This window comes from Triturus cristatus, chromosome 10 (assembly GCF_964204655.1).
Source record: "Triturus cristatus chromosome 10, aTriCri1.1, whole genome shotgun sequence".
Classification (NCBI taxonomy): domain Eukaryota; kingdom Metazoa; phylum Chordata; class Amphibia; order Caudata; family Salamandridae; genus Triturus; species Triturus cristatus.
In genome coordinates this window covers 106,292,492-106,314,755 of record NC_140593.1, presented here as the reverse complement: position 1 = coordinate 106,314,755, position 22,264 = coordinate 106,292,492, and the positions used below count along the sequence as shown (strand labels likewise).

Sequence of the window (22,264 nt, the reverse complement as noted above, 5' to 3'; positions counted from 1 at the left end):
GTGCTCTGCACAGATCTTCAGTTCTGACTGATGAATACATTTTCCCAATACAAGATCACAATGGATCCTATGATAGAAGCACAGAGGCTGTCATGTTCTGTAGATGTGACTCAAATCATTAACTACATAGCCAACTTGAATTCCATGAAACAATGGAGTTGCAATATTTCTAGGTATATCCATTTCCTCAAAGGGTTCCAGGCTTGTACCATTTCAGTCCTACTTTTCAAATTTCTGATTCCCTCAAAATTCAGGTCAATTATTTGAAATTTTAAGCAAACTACCACATGCACTACAAGACAGCATGGCATTTTGTATGCATAGAAATTGAAGGAAAAAAAAACACTTTTCTTTTCCCTAAGACATGCCACACCAGTGGATGGAAACTTAAATGTTGTAATATTTCTCATAGTTGTCACAATATAAGCTTACAACAGCCTGACTCGCTTTAATTGCAGAACTTTTTCCAAGTAGACTTCTAAGAACGACATTCGCTATTATCCGGAAACTTGTTGAGACATGGCCTGCCTAGAACATGCACTCGATGTTGCAGGCCATGCCTTCTCAAATCTGTTCCAAGATTAAGAAACCCCATCTGTTTGAATTGTGATATATTCAGACAGCCTTTTGCTTTCTCGAATCCTTCAACTCACGTACTTTGCTGCTGTTACCCAAAAATGTTTTCTCACTCTTTTCGAGACTGATGTACTGAGCTTTTTTATAGGCTTTAATGAGCATTGGAGCCGAATCAATATCGATAGTTACAGTGAAGACAAAAATAGGAGTGCTACATTTGTGTTCTTTACATATTTATTATCATAAAATTATCATCTTAGTTTTAACACTCTAAAGAAGAGAAATCCACAATTTTCAAAAGGCATAAATCCATATTCCGCTTTCAGCCATCATAAATCTAGCTCTCTGGACATACAGAATTTATTGAGATCAGTGTTCATTATTACATCACAATCAAATTCTCTGTCATTGCCAAATCATGTAAGAATTTCTTATTGATGTTGAAAATTTCGTAAAACTATTAATTTACATGCTGGTTGGAACCTTTTGATGTCTCCGTTTAGATGGAATTCCCGTTCTTTGAAATTCTTCCTTTTCCTTCAAATACTCTGCTTTGCACTCCTCAAAAAATGCTGGATCTCTGTAACTGTAGGAAAAATGCAATAAAAATCACCATTACAAATGCTTCTTTAATCATGTGTTTAAGGCAAAAGTAGAAGCAAAACTTCCTCCCCATTTTATTTAATACTTACATCAACATATATGATGCACACAATAGCACAAAACAATGGAATTAAAAAGTGTCAGTTTAAAATGATCTTAAAATTAAAATATTTGCTAGAGGAAAAACAATAGACAGTGTTATTTAAAGCCAGAGAAAAACGTTACAAAAGATGGAAAAAGATAAATAGCTGTCTGTAGAAAGTGTTCCTGTCTACAAATCCTTCAGCCTCTGGGCCTATCGCGTAAATGAGAGGGTAATGTTGGACAACTTGTTATTAGCTGATCCTATGCGAATTACCACCAACTCCATCTTATTAGAAAACATCATCCTTCTTAGCTTCACAACTTAATCTGCACTTCTCCTTATCATTTCCAGCATTGATTATTTCAATGATTTCTACAATCAATTATGCTTGCAAGCAAATTCCAGAAATGGATCTAAGGGCTTAAAACACACAGTTCGTGTCACTTCAGTCTAAGTTAAGCTTTTTGGTTTATTTTGAATCTTAAAAAGTGGGCCACAAAATAATTGTCTGTATGAACTGTTCATGCGTTGTCATGAATGCAATAACTCCGTGGCAAGTGATTCTTTTTCACATTAAATCTAATTAGTGTGCCAGAATTATTTTTCTGTGTTAATCGTTTCTACATCCCAATCTTTTCCATTTCTAAATGCTGCATACGTTAACCACATATGTGCTTATTTGGAAGCAAAAATGTTGCAGTCTTTAATACCCAATTTCAGTGTCCCAACTAATCCTCTAGCTCAGTTAAATTGTCAAATGTGAGCCCTTTAGATTCTCTAAAGAAAGAAGCATTTGGTCTCAGGTTTGCATTTTCCACCTACGAAAAGCAAATGTGTGCAACTGAAAGTGGACGTTTCCAACTCAATAATAGAACTGGAAACACCTTTCCCCTCAGAGCTAATTACATACTAACACAAACTAGTACGAAGCAGTAGGCACAAAGTGGACGCTGCATAAAACACCCAAACGGTTAAGAGCTGAATGCCTGCCATAAGTCTCAACACGGGCAATCACTCATGGTAGCATTCCAAAACATTGTTCTTTTTCCCATCATACCACCGTAGTTTGGACCCAACTCTATGCAAATCAGTCTTGAACCTGCTGCAATAGAGACAGTCTAGCCTGAACTGCCTCGGAAGGTTCTTCCTGAACCGGAACACAAGTACCCAAGACCAGTTTGACCCCGATTGGAGCTCGTCAGACAGGTGTAGCTTGGCTCCAGTGGCACAGTGAGCAAGTGACCAATAACCTGGTCTGGCAGTTCGGGCTGGACTGTTCCTATTTGAGCAGGGTCAATACTGATTTGCATATGGCTGGGTCCAAATTGAACAATAGCATCATGAGCAAAAGAACGATGGGTTGGAATGCTACCCAGAGTGATTGCTATTGGTTAGGTAAACTACAAGCATTCCTCCCATTACCTCGTGTGTGTACAAAAGGCATGTTACCCAGCTGGAAACAACAAGAACACTCAACATAACTAACACAGAGGGTGAGGGTATATTTTGTTATCTGACATTAGTGGTTTGCAATTCGTACAGTACAAATTAAGGTCCATAGTTCGGCTCTGGGATGTGTCTGCGGTCTTATCAGGGAGGCGGAGCTCATGAGCTTCATCTCCTTGGTGGAGGACGGTCCTCTGTATTTAGGTGGGGATCTCTCTGCTGTGAAGGCAGCCACTATGGCTACCTTGACGGAAATTAAGTTTGCAAGAACCAGAAGTTTGTTTTCTCTCAACAAAAAGTAAATAACCCATCAGGCAAAAAGCTTTTTTCCCTGCCTGTGGGAGACATTAAACATTTTCCCAGAAAACATCTTGAATAGCAGACACAGGTAGGGATAATGAGTGATAGTAGTCAATCACTAGGGTAGCACATCATTCACTTTGAGCCAAGAGTAATGTACGGGGGTGAGGGAGGGACCCAGCAGTAATGTATTGGGGGGGGGGGGGAGATAAGCACGCACTTCTCCGATGGAAACCCTGTAGTCTAAACAGAATGGGGGGGCGAGGATACCAATGGGATTGGTCATGCCCATGCTCAAGAAACCATCTGCTGTCCCAGAAACGCTTTTCAACTACAAACCCATCTCAACCTACCATAAACAGCAAAGGTATTAGAAAAACGACAACCACCAGCTCCTCAACGGCACGCAGTTTGGATTGAGGCCCAACCACAGTACAAAAACAGCACTCATGGCTACCCCAGAAGATGTCTGCACGATCCTTGACAGAAGAGACACGCAGTGCTCATTCTTTTGAACTGCTCTGCTACATTTAACATGGTCTCACACCCCATCCAACGCCTGACAAGAGTCACATCCAAGGATACCCTCTCAGCTCCATCTTAATGGAGAGAACACAAGCGGTCAACCTGGCACCTTACTTCTCGGAAACCCACAGACTCATCTGAGGAGTGCCTCATGTTTCATCGCTCAGCCACTCTCACTTCTACGCATACATGACCCCTCTGGCTAACGTCATCCATACACACAACACCCATATCCTCTACTGCACTGACGACACACACCTCATACTCTCCCTCTCAGACAAGAACCCAACATAAGAAACAAGTTCACTGCCTACATGACCAAAGTGGCAAACTGGATGAAAGCCAACTGTCTCAAGTTCCACACAGAAGTAGTGATCTTTCGGCAAAAACACCTCACCATGAGACTCCAACTGGAGGCCGGCCAAACTCTGACCCACACCCAGCACCCTTGCCAGGAACCTCTAAATAACCATCAACAGCAAACTGGACATGACCAAAACAAGTCAAAGCCATCACTGCATCCTGCTTCTAAACGGTGAAGATCTTCAAATGGCTCCCGCTCAACACTAGAAAAAGATACAAGTTACTTACCTGTAACTATAGTTCTCCAGTATTGAAATCTTTCAAAGATTCACATTCTTGAATTATTCCCCGTCGTCGAGATGGGAGTCCCCAGTATTATTAAATTAAATGCCCTGTTAGACATAGAACATAAGGCCTTAAACATTTTTGTAACGTATCGCTGTCCTTTAGTAAAATAGGACCAAACTTAGAACTAGCCAATCAGTAGACACCAGCCTGTAGAACCTTCCTTAGAGAAGCTCCAGTCCCTCAGATTTACCAAGCACAAGTGTGGCCAAATAGAAAAAACTGACATAAGTAAGTGAGCCTTCTCCAGGGGAGGCGGGCAGGTCACATGTGAATCTGGGAAAGATTCCAATACTGGAGAACTATAGTTACAGGTAAGTAACTTGTTTCTTACTCCAGTATTGGAACTCTCATAGATTCACATGCTTGAATCAGAGTAGCGAGCAGTGAGTAACACATTTTCATGTCATATAGCAACTGTAGAAAGGCACGCAAGATAGCATTGACTCATACATTAATATACTCATATAAATACATAAGCAAAATTATTCAAAGTATACATCTATACCATAAATCATTGAAAATGTGAGACAGTAAAGGATGATGGGAAGGAACCAAAGAAAAGAAGGCTCACCTTATTGAAAAAGAGGTCTGAGGATGGCCCGCTTGTTGATGGCAGAATACAATGGCACTTGATATCCATCTGGAAATGCTGTTTAGTGATAGGGAAACCTTTTCTAGGTGCACTGTACGCAATAAGAAGCTGATTTGACTTGCGAAGTGGCCTTGCCCTGTTCAAGTAAAATTTTAGGCTCCTTTTAACATCTAGAGAGTGCAGAGCATGCTCCGCCACAGTCTGTGGGTTTGGAAAGAATGATTTCAAAAGAATTGGCTCATTAAGGTGGAAATCCGAAGGAACCTTAGGGATGAACTTAGGGTTTGTTCGTAGAATAACTTGTCTTGTTTGAATTGTAAGAAAGGTTCTTGAGTAGTAAAAGCCTGAAGTTCACCAACCCTTCTCGCTGAAGTGAGAGCTAGGAGAAGAGCCACTTTCCAGGATAGAAACTTCATGTCCGTCTTGTGAATAGGTTCGAAAGGATGTTTGATTAATTGACTGAGCACTGTATTTAGCTGCCATGCAGGAGGAGGTGCCCTTACTGGAGTGAACATCCTAAAGAGACCTTTAAGAAACTGTTTGACCAGCCTGTAGGACCATAGAGATGGAACCCTAGCTGATCTGCGAAAACTGGAAATGACAGCTAAATGTACTTTAATTGATGGGTGAGCCAAACTAGAGTGAGCCACGAGAAGTGGATAAGGTAAAACTTCCTCTGGAGGTGAGTAGAGAGGATTGACCATAGACTATGCACACCACATGCAGAATCTCTTCCATTTAAGTGGGTGAGGCCAGTGGACTGGATACCTCTCCAGATTCTGGATTGCTTTCTTATGCCTAATGTGGCTATGGAGCAGTGACCTTCATATGCTATGGTTGTGAAAAGGGCAGCTGAGGTCCTGGACCTTTAGCTCCCTTCGGTGGAAGTCGAGACAAACATCTTGACAGAGGTCCTACATCCAGGTGTCTGCTCCTTGGGACCCCTCTTGCCTTTCAATGAGACCATGACTGATGTCCTTATGGGAACCAGGTCCAAGTCCAGCACAGGGGCTCCTGTGAATAGGACAATCGCCCAATGCCATTGCCCTGTACCGGGTGACCCAAAATCCTCACCAACCACCCTACCTCTGAGATCTTGGTAGTCCAAGCCTCTACCTCACATGGAACGTTTCCTTCTGTAACGCCAGACAGGGAATCCAAGAGCCAGGTTAGTTGGAACAAGAAAAATGATTTCTTCCACCAGCCTTGAATTGCAGGCAATAAAAAAATCACATGCCTATTGGGCAGTTACGCGCACTCTTTGTAGGAAACCGTTGCGGAAGTGCTGCCACAGGTCCCAGAGGAGGCCCAGACCATTCTCTAACAAGCAGTATCAGACAGGAGAGATGCAGCAAAGTTCACCATTTGTTATGGGCTTCACATCAACAACTCGCTGGGCAGAACAATTTTATTGATGGTGGCTGTTCGACAACACACCTGGATGAGAATTTCTGGCTTTTCTGGGGATGTCCAGGCTTCCCTTACGGACATGCCATTTGATGGCACCCATCTATTCGGAGACCAAGCAGACATGGTCCTGGAGCACTTTAAGGACTCGAGGGCTACGGCCAAGTCTTTGGGCCTCTCAGTTACCAACCGTCCCCCGTCTGCTTTTCGCTACATTCATGGCCACAGAAGGGGCTTTCAGCCGCACCAGCTATATCCCAGTCACAAGACCAAGCAACCTCTGTGCAGCCATGGGTGTGGCTCCTTTCGACCCCGTGGATCGCGCAGCCAGTGGTGGAGTCAGTCCACTCTTCCCCCTGCAGCCTCCAAACCTTCCTAGTCCGGCCCTTCAAGATCATGGGTGGCCAGTTGGTGTCAGAATCCATCACTGGTAAAGTATCACATCGGACAGGTAGGTTCTTCAGATAGACCGAAAGGGCTACTCCCTCCCCTTCAAGACTACTCCTCCCTACATACATCCAACTTATGACCCGCTGACGGAGGACCACCTGAAATTGTTTCAGGAGGAAGTCAGGACTCACTTGGCCAAGGGAGCTATAGATGGTTATGGTGCCTTAAGTAGGCTGTGGTTGCTATTCCTGCTACTTTTTGGTCCTATACAAAGGGCAAGGGCCTTCATCCTATTCTAGATATGCGAGCCCCAACTACTTTCTCAAAAAGGAAAAGTTCAAAATGCTCACTCTGGCTCAGGTCTTGTCTGCCCTAGACCCCAGGGACTGGATGGTAGCTTTGGACTTGTAAGACGCCTATTTTCACATTCCCGTCATGCCTACCCATTGATATTCCCTGCGGTTCATAGTACGCCATGAGCACTTTCAGTTCACAGTGCTCCCCGTTGGAATTACCAGCACCCCTCGAGTGTTCACTAAGGTGATGTCAGATCAGGGGTGCCAGTCTTTCCCAATCTCATTGTCTGGCTGTTGTAGGTGGGCTTGCCCCAGACTGTCCTATTCCACCTTCATGCTATGGTGAACCTCCTGCTCTTGCTGGGATTCATTTTCAACGTGCCGAAGTCACACCTGACTCACTCTCAGTCGCTCCCTATCACCCAAGCTGTTCTGGACACAGTGCAGTTTCAGGCCTATCCTCCAGAGTGCGGAGTCCAGGATATGCAGGCTATGATACTGATGTTTCAGCCTCTATCCTGGATTTCGATAAGCATCAGGGGAATCACTCCGACATGGTCCAGATCTCGGAGAGAAATGCACAGGACCTGCAGTGGTGGCTGATCAACTGCAACTGGGTCAGAGGCAGACCCCCCTCTCCCTTCCCCAACCAGATCACACAGTAGTGACATATGTGTCACTCTTGGGATGAGGCGGCCATCTGGGAGAGGTGGAGATCAGAGGACTCTGAATCCAGGCTCCACATCAACTTGCTGGAGCTCCGAGCGATTCACTTGGCATTGAAAGCTTTTCTTCCTTCCATCAAGGGAAAGCTGATTCAGGTGTTCACAGACCACACCACCGCCATGTGGTACTCCAACAAACAGGGAGGGGTGAGGTCGTGGACCCTTTGTCAAGAGGCCCTGCGTCTCTGCTCTGGACATGGCGAACAAGTTACTTACCTTCGGTAACGATATATCTGTAAGAAACATTAGTAGTGATAGATTCCTTACCTTAGAATTACACCCAGGCGTCAGACTGGATCCGGAAAGTTTTCATCAGCAGTACCCCTGCACATCGGGAAGGTGGCATCGTGCGGCTCCGTGTCCGTCGTTGGCGTCCTGGTTGCCGAGATGACGTCGCGGGGCGTGACTTAGACACCGCCCACACGCGCTGATGTCAGTTCTGTACATGACTTTCGCGCCAGGAACGCACAGCCATGCAAGATACTGACCACAGTTGCATTGAAACTAGGGCCATAAAAGGGATGACCTTAACCCTAGAAATCAGTTCGCAGAGGATGGGTGGGTTGGTAAGGAGTCTATCACTACTAATGTTTCTTACAGATATATCATTACCGAAGGTAAGTAACTTGTTCATCTGAAAGAAACACATAGTGATAGATTCCTTACCCTAGAATAGATACCCCAGCAATACCAACCCCGGTGGTGGGTCTGCGAACCAAGATCACACCAGGAAGTCCCGGAGAACAGAACGGCCAAAGAAGGCGTCTCTCTGGACTTGGCTGTCCAGGCAATAATGTTTAGTAAACGTGTGCAGCGAGGCCCACGTGGCTGCCTGACAGATGTCTTGCAGGGGGACACAACGTCTCAATGCAGTAGTGGGTACAGTTGCTCTAGTGGAATGAGCACGCAGCCCCACCGGATGCTCTTTTTTTTACCAAAGAGTAACAGGCTTTGATACACAAGACGACCCAGCAGGAGATAGTCCTCTTGTGTACCGCCCGACCTTTCTTGGTGCAAACGTAGCCAACAAATAGATGGCCAGCCACCCAAAACTGTTGTGTGCGGTTGAGATAAAACGAGAGCACACGTTTTTAGGTCCAGACGGTGGAGCCTCTCTTCCTCTCTGGAAGAATGCAAAGGCGGAAAGAAGATGGTCAAGGTAATGGTCTGCCCAATGTGAAAGGCCGTAACAACTTTTGGCAAAAAGGAAGGACGGGACCTGAGCACAACCTTGTCCGGTGGACAGACAGAAAAGGAGGTTTACAAGAAAGAGCCTGGAGCTCACTCACTCGCCTAGCAGAGGTGATGGCAACCAGGAAGGCAGTCTTCAAGGTCAAGAAACGAAGAGGACAGTTGTGAAGGGGCTCAAATAGAGTACACATAAGATAAGTAAGGACCAGATTCAAGTCCCACTGTGGCATCACAAACGGAATAGGAGGGAAAAGGTGTGTAATGCCTTTGAGAAATCTATTTACAACTGGGGACTTGAAATGAGAGGGCTGATCAGGGAGCCTGAGAAAGGCCGAAATGGCAAAAAGATAATCTTTGATAGTGCCCAGGGCAGAGACCTGCCGCGCCAAACAAAGAAGGAACAAAAGGACCGCAGAAAGAGGATCCACAGCCTTTGCTGTGCACCATGCCACAAACTTGTTCCACCTGCAGGTGTATACCACTTTAGTGGAGGGATGTCTGGCTGCCAGAATGACATTAGAACTTCAGAAGGCAAGTCAAAAGGAATCAATTGCCGCCGGTCAATCTCCACACAAAGTGGTGGATCTGGACAGGTTTGGGTGGAGGACCGTCCCCTGCTGCGGCGACAGAAGTTCCTCCTGAAGAGGCAGTCAGATCGGGGGATCGATGCTCATACTGAGTAGCTCAGGATACCATACTCTTCGAGCCCAGTCCAGGGCCACAAGGATGGCTTGTGCCCAGTCATGCCTGATCTTCTTCAGCACTCTAGGCAGAAGTGGTATAGGCGGGAAGGTGTACAACAGACCACAACTCCACTTGCGACGAAAAGTGTAGCCGAGCGAGTGCCCCCTTGGAAATTCCAACGCTCAGAACTGATGACATTGCGCGTTCTCTCCGGTGGCGAATAGATCTAACCAAGGCTCTCCCCACTGCTGAAAGAGACCTTGCGCCACCTCCAAGTGAAGATGCCATTCGTGATCCATCATGCACCTGCGGCCGAGTTTGTCCGCCCTGGCGTTCAGAGAACTTGCCAGGTGTTGAACAACCAGGAAAACGCCCTGATGTTCCAGCCATGTCCAGAGGCGCAGAGCCTCCTGACAGAGGGTCCACGACCCCACCCCGCCTTGCTTGTTGCAGTACCACATGGCGGTGATGTTGTCTGTGAACTCCTGCACTACTCTCTCCTTGACAGAGGGAAGGAATGCCTTCAGTGCAAGTCGGATCGCCCGAAGCTCCAGAAGGTTGATATGGAGCTTGGATTCAGCCGGAGACTAGAGGCCTCTGATTTCCGCCTCTCCCATGTGGCTGCCCCATCCCAGGAGGGACGCATCCGTCACCACTGTAAACTCAGGTTGGGGAAGGGAGAGGGATCTGCAGTCAACCCAATGCCGGTTCGTGAGCCATCACTGCAACTGTTGTGCAGTGCCCTCCGAGATCTGGACGTGATCGGACAGGTTCCCCCGATGCTGTGCCCACTGGAACTTCAGGTCCCACTGCAGAGCCCTCATTTCTCATCTGGCATGATCGATCAGCAGGATGCAGGAGCCTCAGGGTCACCCTGACCGAAACCCGGGACAAGGGCTGAAAGACCGGAATCAAAGCACGAATATCCCGGACTCGCTGTTTGGCAGGATAGACCCGAAACTGCGCCATGTCCAGAACTGCTCCAATGAAGAGGAGCTTCTGAGAGGGAATCTGGTGCGACTTTGGCACATTGATGGAGAACCCCAGCAAATGCAGGAGGTCGGCCGTAGTCTGGAGGTGGGAGACAACTGTCTAGGGCGAGCCCGCCTTCAACAACCAGTTGTCGAGATAGGGGAAGACTGAAACCCCTGATCTGCGCAGATGAGCTGCGACCACCGCAATCACTTTCATGAAGACCCGGGGGGCGTTGGTAAGGCCAAAATGGAGCACGATGAACTGAAAAAGCTTGTGGCCTACCGTGAACTGCAGGTAGCATCGGTGGGTCCTCAGGACTGGGATGTGGAAATTAGCATCCTGCAAGTCCAGCGCTACCATCCAGTCTTGTGGGTCAAGAGCAGACAAGACCTGAGCCAAAGTGAGCATCTTGAACTTCTCTTTGCGGAGGAAGCGACTGATGTTCCGGAGGTCTAAGATAGGACACAGGCCCTTGTCCTTCTTTGGCACCAGAAAGTAGTGGGAATAACAACCACGACCTACTTCTGGCATCGGAACGTGCTTGATGGCCCCCTTGGCCAAGAAGGTGGCAACTTCCTGCTGAAGAAGCACCAAGTGATCCCCCGACATGCGGTGGTACCGAAGTGGCATGGCTGGAGGAGCAGTCTTGAAGGGGAGGGAGTAGCCCCTTCGGACTATCTTTAAAACCCACCTGTCCGATGTGATGGTGTGCCAGTGGGGGAGGTGATGGCGAAGCCTGCCGCCCACTGGCGTGTGATGGGCATGAAAGTTCAGACTAGGAAGGTTTGGAGGCAGTAGTGGCCGGTATGGAGGTGGACTGACCCGCCCGCTGACCCCTTGGACGCCACAGCGGAACCCGCATCCGTGCTGGGATTGTTGCTGCGCAAGCCTGTGGCTCTGTTGCGAACGTTGCGGGCGCCCCTTCCGGTGCCACGAAAGGAGCGAAAAGCAGAAGGCAGAGGAGGGGGAACTGCAGAGAGTCCCATGGACTTGGCCGTAGCCCGTGAGTCCTTAAACTGCTCCAACGCTCTGTCTGCTTTGTCGCCGCAGAGGCGACGGCCATCAAAAGGCATGTCAATAAGTGTGCTTTGGACATCCCCCGAAAATTCAGTTGTCCTCAACCACACGTTGCGTCTGACCGGCACCGTTGTTGCAATGGATCTGCCCAGTGAGTCGGCGGTGTCTAGGTTACAACGAATTATGAACTTAGCCGCGTCTCTCCCCTGTGCTACTGCCTGGGAGAGAGCTGTCTGGGCCTCCTCCAGACACTGAGGCATCACTTGCGCCACCGTATCCCACAGAGAGTGGGAATAACGGCCCAAGAGGCATGCGGTGTTCACGAACCGCAGCACAGAACTGGCGGAAGAAATTTTTTTCTTTCTGAACTGATCCAGTTTCTTGCATTCCCTATCCGGAGTTGCGGAAGGGAAGGCGGTCGGGGAAGCAGAGGCTTGGACAACCAAGCACTCAGGGTGGGGTGTAGGGAGAGGAAAATGGGGTCACCCAGAGCGTGGGCGATTGTGTCGGGCCCGTGCCTATCCACAGGAGCCCATGTGGTGGGCCTGGACCAGGTACCCAAAAGAACATCAGAAAGTGCTTCATTGAAGAGAAGCAGCGGCTCCACTTCCGGTTATCGCCACAGGTCCAAGGACAGAGCAGTGTACTCGCTGCCCGCTTGCAAACTGCATAGAGGACCACGCTCCCAGGAATGAGCATTACCCGGCTCCTTCCAACGTGTACGCTGCACATCTCTCCAAGTTATACTTTAGAGTGACACTTGACCTTATACGGTTCCACTCATCAGGTTACCCACAAATTCTCTGGAGTACCTTTCCCAGGTCAGCCGGGACGGAATTACAACCGGCGGAGAGATCGATCACCACTCAGCTTTCTTGTCCAATAGCCCTGAAGAAGTTGTGGGTTTCCACCCCGATGAAACACGTGTTGGTTGGGCAATCGATCTACATTAAATACAGAGAACACGCAAGATTTGGAGCGTTCCTATATATTACTTGTTCGACTATTGTTGTGGTGTTTTTTCAAATATTTCATTAATTTCAGATACGCAGAATTTGCTCAGCAGACTACGATTACGTGTGCACAGGCCTCCTGTACAAATGGCTCCGCAGAAGTAGCTGCTGGTTGAAGCACTTCTGTCAGGAGGTTAGTCCTGACGGCCACAGTAGGAAGCACGAGGTGTAGGGCCTCGGCCGCCCTACGCAACACCACAGCATAATTATCACCCTCCTCCGTAGCCACAGTAGGAGGAGTTAGCAGGCCACGGTCTGGTGAGGTATCCAGACCACTGGCTTCCCTCAACTCCTCAGCCCAGTCCTGTTCATACTCGCAATCTGCTGCGAGAGGGTCCTCAGACCCCTCCCAGACCTCCCCTTCCTCCTCAGGCTGTACAACAGGCCTAAAATAAGGAGCTGGGACATGGGGATAGAAATCCCGAGCAACGTCGAGAACGGCATCTGTCGACGCCGCGTCCTCTTCGGGGCTGAAATCGGGGTCGAAGTCGTCCCGAGGAGCGGGCAACGTTGCAAGTGGGGCCGGTGGGGTCGACCTCGGTGGAGGTGTTATAAGGTCGACTGGGATCCAGGGCTGGATCCAGGGGTAGTCCTGCAGTGCTGGGGCCGGAGCTGGCAGTGGCGCAGGGATCGGAGCCGCCGCCGGCGAAAGGCGAGGACCCGCAGTCGGGGCCCAAAGGCGCACCAGCGGGACCCGACGGCCCAAAGTGAAGAGCCATGGCCGACAGGAATTCCTGTATTTGGGCCGGAGTCGCGGACGGACCCGGGAAGGGCGGGTAGGCCAGCGGCGACTCCACAGGCTCCACCAGAGGGAGGCACCACCCTCAGCCGCGTCTCGCGACCGGCGAGGGGAAGTCAGAAAACGATGACGTTTCTTTGACTTCTTGTGCTTCGCATTACCTGACCCCGAGTGCGAAGACTTGGATCCCAAAGATCGATGGTGATGACTCCGCGCACGATCCCTCGACCTCCCACGGGACCGGGACCTCGAAAGGCGTGGAGCCGACTGCCAGGCCTCCAGCAGCTTTTGGGACCGCTCCTGCAAAGACTTCGGCGCCATGGTCCGGCAGTCTGGGTACGACTTGGGGTCGTGGTCGTGCCCCAGGCAGAAAAGACACACTCGGTGCGGGTCCGTCAACGACATCATGCGGTGACAGTCCTTGCAGGACTTAAAACCAGGCATCCTAACTGCACCAAGAGTCGAAGACTCTATGGAAAATTTAGACAAAAAGCCTCAAAAAGTCAGTCAAAAATTCACTGGGGGTTCCTGCTCTTCCCGGATCTGTGCTTGCTGGCGTGGAGAAAGAACGGACATCAGTGCGCGTGGGTCAATCAATCAATCAATCAATCAGTGACACTTATAAAGCGCGCTACATACCCGTAGGGTCTCAAGGCGCTGGGGGGGGGGAGCCGCTACTGCTCGAACAGCCAGGTCTTCAGCTTCTTCCTGAAGGAGAGGTGGTCTTGGGTCAGGCGCAGGTCGGTCGGTCGGGAGTTCCAGGTCTTGGCGGCCAGGTAGGAGAAGGACCTTCCTCCTGTAGTCGCTCTTCGGATGCGGGGGACGGCGGCGAGGGCGTGGTTGGCTGATCGGAGGTGGCGTTTGGGAGCGTAGAAGTTGATCCGGCTGTTGAGGTAGCTCGGGCCTTGGTCGTGTAGGGCTTTGTGTGCGTGGGTGAGGAGGCGGAAGGTGATTCTTTTGTTGACGGGGAGCCAGTGAAGGTCTCTCAGATGTCCGGAGATGTGGCTGGTTCGTGGGATGTCGAGGATGAGTCTGGCTGAGGCGTTCTGGATCCGCTGGAGTCTCTTCTGGAGTTTGGCGGTGGTACCGGCGTAGAGGGCGTTGCCGTAGTCCAGTCGGCTGGTGACGAGGGCCTGGGTGACGGTCTTCCTAGTCTCGGTGGGGATCCACCAGAAGATCTTCCGTAGCATGCGTAGGATGTTGAAGCATGCCGAGGAGACGTTGTTGACTTGCCTGGTCATGGAGAGGGAGGAGTCCAGGATGAAGCCCAGGTTGCGTGCATGGTCTGTCGGTTTGGGTGCGGTGCCCAGGGCGGGAGGCCACCAGGAGTCGTCCCAGGCGGAGGGAGAGGAGCCCAGGATGAGGACCTCCGTCTTGTCCGAGTTCAGTTTCAGGCGGCTGGTCGTCATCCACTCGGCTACCTCTTTCATCCCTTCGTGCAGGTTGGCTCTGGCGGCGGCGGGGTCGTTGGTCAGGGAGAGGATCAGCTGGGTGTCGTCGGCGTAGGACGAGGGTGGCGTCTAAGTAGCGTCTGCGACGTCATCTTGGCGACCACGACGCCAACGACGGTCGCGGAGCCGCACAACGCCACCTACCGACGCGCAGAGGTACTGCTGACGAAAACTTTCCAGATCCAGTCGGACGCCTGGGGGTAATTCGAAGGTAAGGAATCTATCACTATGTGTTTCTTTCAGATTGGAACAGCAGGGCATATGCCTGGTTCTTCAACACCTGGCAAGTTCCCTGAATGCCAGGATGGACGAACTCAGCTGTCGATGCCTAGCAGGTCACGAATGGCGTCGCCATCCTCTTTCAGAAGTAGCGACAGCCCCAGTTAGATCAGTTTGCCTCTGCAGACAATGCACAATGTAGGAGTTTTGTGTGCTGGGGTTTCCAAGGCGGCACTCGCTCGCCAATGCTTTTCATCTCGAGTGGAGCTCAGGCCTCCTATACACCTTTTCCACCAATACCACTTCTGTCCAGAGAGCTGGGCCCAAGCTATTCTTGTGGCTCCGGACAGGGCACAAAGTGTCTAGTATCCCGAGCTTCTCCAACTAAGCATTGATCTTCTGATCAGGCTACCCCTTCGTAAGGATCTTCTATCGCAGCAGTGGAGGGTCCTTCACCCGAACCAGTCAACTCCATGGCTTCTTTCATAGAGATTGAGCAGCAGCAGTTGATACCATTCGACCTTCCTCCTGAAGTCTGCAATGTAATTTTGGCAGCTAGCCGTCCCTCTACCAAGACCGTGTACACCTGCCTGTGGCATAAATGTTTAAAATATTGTACAGAAAGGTCTATTGATTATCTCTCTGCTTCCCTCTCTGAAGTCCTTCTCTTTATTTTGACCCTTGCCCAGCAGGGCTTTGCTCTGGACACAGTTAAAGGATATCTTTCGGCCCTGTCTGCCTTCTTGAGACTGCCAGACCAGCCCTCTTATTTAAATCCCCTATTGTAAATAGATTTTTTTAAAGGGCTTGTACATATGTTCCCACCTGCCCCATCCATCATGCCTCAGTGAGGTCTTACTTTGGTTCTCACCTGCCTCATGTGTGCTCCATTCGAACCTCTGCACAACTGTCCCCTCCTGCTGCTTACCATCAAAACAGCCTTTTTGGTGATAATAACTTCTGCCACGAGGGTGAGCGAATTGCAGGCTCTGTCATCCAGGCCTCCTTACCTGCCATCTTCCCTGATAAGTTGGTGCTTTGCACTAGGGTATCTTTCTTACTGAAAGTAGTAACACTATTCACATGGGGAAATCCGTCACCATGCCCACTTTCTATGCTCCTCCGCACCCCTCTAAAGAGGTGTAGCGACTCCACTGTCAGCAGACAAAAAGTGTTCTTATTCTACCTTGACTGCACTAAAGAGTTGCGGGTGGACAACCAACTCTTCATGGGGTACGTTGGATCAAACAATGGTTGTGCAGTGTAGAAGAGGACTATCTCGCAATGGGTTCTTTGCATCAAAATTTGCTACGCTCTTGCCAAGAAATTGCCTCCTGATGGTTTAAGAGCTCATTCCACTAGAGCTAAGGCTGCAACCACAGCATTGCAAAGGGGTGTTCCAGTCCTTGACATTTGTCAGGCAGCAACGTGGGCATCACTGCACATGTTCCACTAAGCACTACTGCCTGGACAGTCAAGTCTGCAGGAACAGCCTTTCTGGCCATTCCTGGTCTGAACTTGTTACCAGTCCCTCCTAAGGGTATAGTATTGCTTGGGTATCTATTCTAAGGTAGGAATCTGCAGCTAGATGTCTCTATCAGACGAATAAGTTACTTCCCTTCAGTAACACCTTATCTGGTAGAGACATGATCTAGCTGCAGATTCCTTACCAACTCACCCATCCTCCCCACACTGCCAACAGGTTTTTAGCATCAGGGTTGATCCCTATCAGGGCCTTAATTGTTCTAAACATACCTCTGTCAGCGCACTTCATGACTATGCGCTCCTGGCGTGGAAAGTCGTGAAAAGTAACTGATATTAGCGTGCTGAGGTGGTGTCTATATAGGTGACAGGCACGTCACTTTCGGCTTGGATGACACCAATGTCACGCGTAGCCAACCAATACCTCCTACCGGCACACAAGGGTATTACTCGAGCAAAAGTCTTGCTGAAGGTAAATAACTTGTCCTTTTAAATTTCTTGTACATATTTTTTAACAATTGTCTGATTCTGGACAAATCACAATCTCCCTGTACCTATATTATTTCTCTGAACTTAAAATTGTAAACACTCAAATCTAATGCAATTATAAATATGTTTATTACAATTCAAATACGCAAATCCACACCTTTCATGAATCATCCTCCTATTAATGTACAATACTCCTTTGCTCTCCAGACAGGCTTGCAAAAACAATACATACTTGGGAAAAATTATAAACTATTTAAAAATAAACAAATTGAGATTGCTTTTTTAACTGTGGATAAGAGACTTTGCATGCAAACAAATTACTTGAGAAGGGGGTTCCAAGATTTGGTGCTACACCTTTAAAAAGTATGGCCATATTTCAGCCGTAATGAACTGATAAACTGGTCACCGACTGGAATTTGACATTTAGACGAGGAGAGCAAGAGACAGTGACTGAATTGAGACAGCTATTACTGTCGGTGTCCAAAACCAACAAATGAATAGCTACACCACTTAAAGTGATGAGAAGGAACATCCGATGACCTGTTAGGGCTTTACCATTTTCTGAGTTCATTGTGCTTTAATGAGGAGCCTTAAAGGGTCCCATTGTAGAGAGAGATGGTTAACAGTGCAGAGGTCTTGTGACTGTCTCAGTTGGTCCTGCCCTGACAATGAGTGTATCAAGGAGAACAGACCTCTTGCCAGTGCCTCAACTGGCGTGAAGAATGGGTGCCTCCACTTAGCTGCATGACACCCCGCAAGGTTTGACTCCTCCCGCCGTATGGCCGTGCAGTGGCATTATGGATCCAGCAGGCGAGAGTTGATGCAAGCTTGACTATTAAGTTCTGCTTGGGGATGAGCGGATACCACAACATCAAGTTAGCTGATCTGAAAAGATGCCTGTTGCAACAGCTATTCTGAGAAAATACCAATTTCAATTTAGAGGACGATTTTTCCTCAAAGGTCATGATTTAAACGGTCTGCATGACACAGCAGCAGATAATGTTCAGACAAGTGGAATGAGATATCAACTTATTTTTACGTATGTTGCACAATCACCTGAAGGCCAGCGGTCCTGGAAGCGCGATGCAGAACAGCACTGGTGTGGGTTGATCAGACCCATGCCCTAAGACATGGACAGTGGAGAAGCAAGAAGTTTGGACATTGTTTAGAGTCCCAAAGAATACCTCCACCCCGCACGGCACAGAGCTTATAGAACTATAATCTGTGGAGCTAAAGTCAACAGCAGGAGTATCCAGACTTTCAAACACGGCTTTACCAGCAAAGCAAGAAAGGCTCACCAGGGCAGGGAGTTATGGAATGTAACCCCTGGGTATCCTACCCTCACTCAAATACAGAACTCCTTTAGGAGAGCTACAAATACAACCATGGACACTGTTGGAAAATGTGTCCATAGTATGGCAAGATATGGAAAAAGCACAGTGCTGAAGCTGCGCAGAGACTAGAATGGGTGAAATACTCTGCTAGGAACACCAACTACTGAATCGGTGCAAAATGAGTTAAGAAGGGCAGACAAGTGCAATGACCCACAGGGAGCATGGTTGCCAGAAATAACCCTGAGGGTCAAGATGAAGAGCTTTCTAAGTCACTCTGCTGAGACAGTTCACAGACCCTGAGGTAGGTGCAGGAATTGAAGTGGACTGGACACACCGTAGAGCTATGCAATGTGCTGGACCGATGCATGTATGCTGGTGGAGACTTTGAAAGTGAGAGATCGTGCCTTCAACGACAGTGAGATTTCCTTTTACACCAACAACTGCCTGAAGCCCCGCCTGGTATTAAACGCATACGGTGAAGCAAAAACACAAAAGAATATTCATTTCGCCTTGATGCCTGTAGTCTGGCAGAGAACCACAGAACAAGGCAAGCACCTGTTCTTTGAATATTCTGCTGTATGCTCTGAGGTGTCGCAAATGTGGTCTAAAGGCTAGTGAGCGATGCATAGTGTTGACATACGAAATGCGACTGCCAGGATTGCGTTTTGTAAAACACTGAATAACTTGTTGCAGAGAAGCATAGTGGAAGTAGTGTTAGAGAGACAGAAAAGTGGTGTCTACTGATCAACACATTCTGAGCGACAGAGTGCTGCACTGATTCCTCACAGAGTGATTAGGGCACAGACTGAAATACTTAGACTGGTTTCAAAAATGCGGGGACGGACCCGTGTCTGGAGTCCTCTAGCTCAGGACCCTCAAGGCAAACATAGGGTTTTGTATCAAGTCGGCCGATGAGTGGTGCAGAAGATGGGCGGCGATGGTTGGGAATGTGAGGTTGTGACAACAGATTTCTGTTAATGATCTCAAGATCAGGTGCTGATGGATGCTGTATTATGAATGTGGGCTTTACAATGCAATGATTACTTCGTATGCTAGTGGCATTTAAGTAGAGAAGCAGTGGAGAGGTGTGCCTATTATAATAATACAGCAGATGCCTATAAAAAGATGAAAAGCAAATCAATGCAAGATAAATGGACCGCCAGATGTGAGTTTCATATTTAACTTCAGCTGTTACTGGAATATTGATTTGGATTAATGGCACAGTACTCGGATCACATTAGGAAATATATAGGTATTTGTGGGAGAAGTCAATGGAAGGACCAAGCACAGAACATAAAGCAGGTTTGGCGGGGGAGTGTGCTGGATAGATCATGGAGGCCTAATAGACAGTTGTAAAGTTGTATAGGTCTTGGCACCTGGACAAGACAGGGGAACTCCTTTTTATTGATTCATCAGTCTCGCTCTTGGACTTGCTGGTGCCCTGAGTGATTCAGCTAATTTATGTACGACAAACCTCTCTCTGACTAATCTCTCCGAAGGATTTAATTGGATGGTTTCGAAAGGGTGAGAATACCTTCATGGAGGCTTCAGCTTCCACCATTATTTGACACAGGGAGTCTTAGGAATGGGAATTCAGAATATACTTACAGGAACAAGAGATAAGTGGACTAGAAAGCAGAAACCTGGGACGTGTGCAGAGTTTCAAACAGAGGGGTCTGATTCTCAAAATCGGTGTGTGAGAAATGCCGTACTGGGAACCCTAACTAGCTTGTAAAACAAATTAGAGTTAAAGGCAGCTCTAGTCGATAACCTACAACCTGTTGCAACACTCACAGAGAAGAAAATGCAACAAGGTGAACGACTGTATGACCTGATCAAGCATGAATACATCACCTCTGGCAGCAGCACAGCAAAGACTTGTGTCCAGAAATGTAGGATCTCACACTATCCATCAGGAAATCAGATGAGGCGAGAGATTGATCAGGAGATCAATTAGACTGCTCTGTGCCCAGCAGGTTAGGCTTAGGCTGGAGCAGAGCAAGGGATCCATTCAGGAAGCATCCTTAGAAGAGTGGCCAGAAATAGCATCCAGGAGGCTCTCAAACAGAGCAAGATGTTCAATGGGCTATTAAACATAAGAGTACAGGCAGGACACCAGGCAGGAGGGTTTCCCAAAACAGCTTTATGCTGTATTTAGAGGTCATGTGATCCGAACTGTAAGAGACTGGGGAGCTGGAAGGACTGTCCACGAGGATGCAGAAGGCCACCATAGTTCAGTTATTGAAACAATAAGAATTTGCTGGATTGTGGTTGTTACAGATTGTTATCAATTTTCACAATCAATGCAAACATAATGAGTAAGGTTTTCTCAGGGTGGCAGATGGGGTGGTATGTGGCAAGTAAGAAAAGATCAGGTGTGGTTTATATCATTACCATAAAGAACCTATGTACACTTTTTCTGATACTGAATGAAGTAGAGAGGAGTCAAGGATACGATACTGTGGCGAGATTAGATGCTGATAATGTAGACGACCGGGCTGCGTGCTGGCAACTATGTAGGGATAGAAACAACATCATTAGAGGACTTGATGAACAATAATATCTTTGAAAATCGTTAGGAGGCGTTCATGTCAACTCTCCTCTATGATCCTCGCTTTGCCAATGGAACCTCTGGCGAAGATGGTGAGGAAGCATTTCAGTGAGCAGGGTGAAGCTGCGACATGGATTCCACATTGCTTTACAGTAGTGAACTGGAGGCAAAACAATCCAGGACATTGGAACTCAAAGATTTTGATTTGTCATGAGGACATACTTTTCAAATATATCCCTGTATGTGTGTAACACAAGCCTAGCTTGGGAGCACCTGAGGGCTGAAGGGTTTTAGAAGATGCGTACATCAAGTGGGGATTTACACATTTGAATTAGATAATAACATTACTTTTTATACATTTACAATTTTAGGTACAGGGCAATGAGGTGATTTGTCCACAAACACGAGATTTCAAGACAAGTGCTGAAGCCCAGATTAGAACCCAAGTCCCAATGGCAGAAGGATAACCAGAAGATCACGTCGCCTCACTAATTAACCAATTAGTTATGTAATATTATTCAAGTCTAAAACTTTGGTACCTCAAAAGGGTCCTGGTGTTTGCTTCTCTTGGCTACCGCCCAAACACACATTCCCTCCATATGTAACAGTCAAACAATTGGTACCAAAGCATAAGTTAATGTCTCAGTGAAGAGATGTGGATTTATATGGCAGACAAAATAGGTTGTTCGTTCAAATAAGTATTCATCTTAGTGACATTGTCTACTAATGGGAGAGGACTTCTTGATTGTTTAATAATTAGGCCACTGACTTTTAAAACAGGCCTTCACTGTGATGGTCCAAATATTCCACCAGACCCACCACTGAAGCCAATAGTAAAAAGAAACATTCAGAGGTAGAGAGGTGGTAACTCGTTTTAGGGTCTCAGTTTATTGCTCTCCACTCCTCCCTGCCCTAACAAGTATGGCAATTTTCCGAAAATTCAACAGATCTACATAACCAGTTGCCTGATGGGTTTTCATCCAAATCTGACCTATATTGCTAAGGCATTTTCTTGCATCCAGGACAAGACTTGCTATCTTACCAACCCATGGCCCACTGCAAAAAGATAATGTGTCACATGAACTTGTTTATACACATCTGGGTTTCAGAGGAATTGGAGCCAAGCAATTGGTGTTCCTCGGCACATTCCCTGTAGTGTTCAAGTTACAACTGACACGCTCAGCACAGGTGACACCATAGTATGGTATCCCATCCTTGCGCACCTGCAGCAAACACAGACGCTGCTGTTCTGGAGCTCAGGCACAGGGTCAGGTGAGCATCTAACATTCTTAGATGTTTAGCGTAAAAAACAAACTAAAAAAGTAATTTTTTTGCATCCTGTTACAGTGGCTGAATGCGTGTGCAGCCTCACCCTTCATAGCAACTTCAAAGATCAGTATGTAGGCATAACTGCACAGTTAGACTTGGCTTTTGACAATTTTCTGTACTTTTCAGAACATTGTTCCATATCACTGGCCTGTATGACTTCATCACAGTTTACAAAATATGATCTTCTTTATGTA

At 47.7% G+C, this 22,264-nt stretch overlaps 1 protein-coding gene across 5 annotated transcripts in view; it reads right to left on the bottom strand.

Moving 5' to 3' along the window:
* Positions 1-792: 792 nt before the first annotated feature.
* Positions 793-22,264, bottom strand: part of CMC1 (C-X9-C motif containing 1) — a 223,076-nt gene continuing 201,604 nt past the window's right edge. For all 5 annotated transcript variants that reach the window (XM_085630554.1, XM_085630557.1, XM_085630558.1 and 2 more), the window contains one exon: positions 793-1,162. In XM_085630554.1, the coding sequence (XP_085486680.1) occupies positions 1,042-1,162 (121 nt within the window). In that variant the 3' untranslated portion in view covers positions 793-1,041. The remainder of the gene's footprint in view (positions 1,163-22,264) is intronic.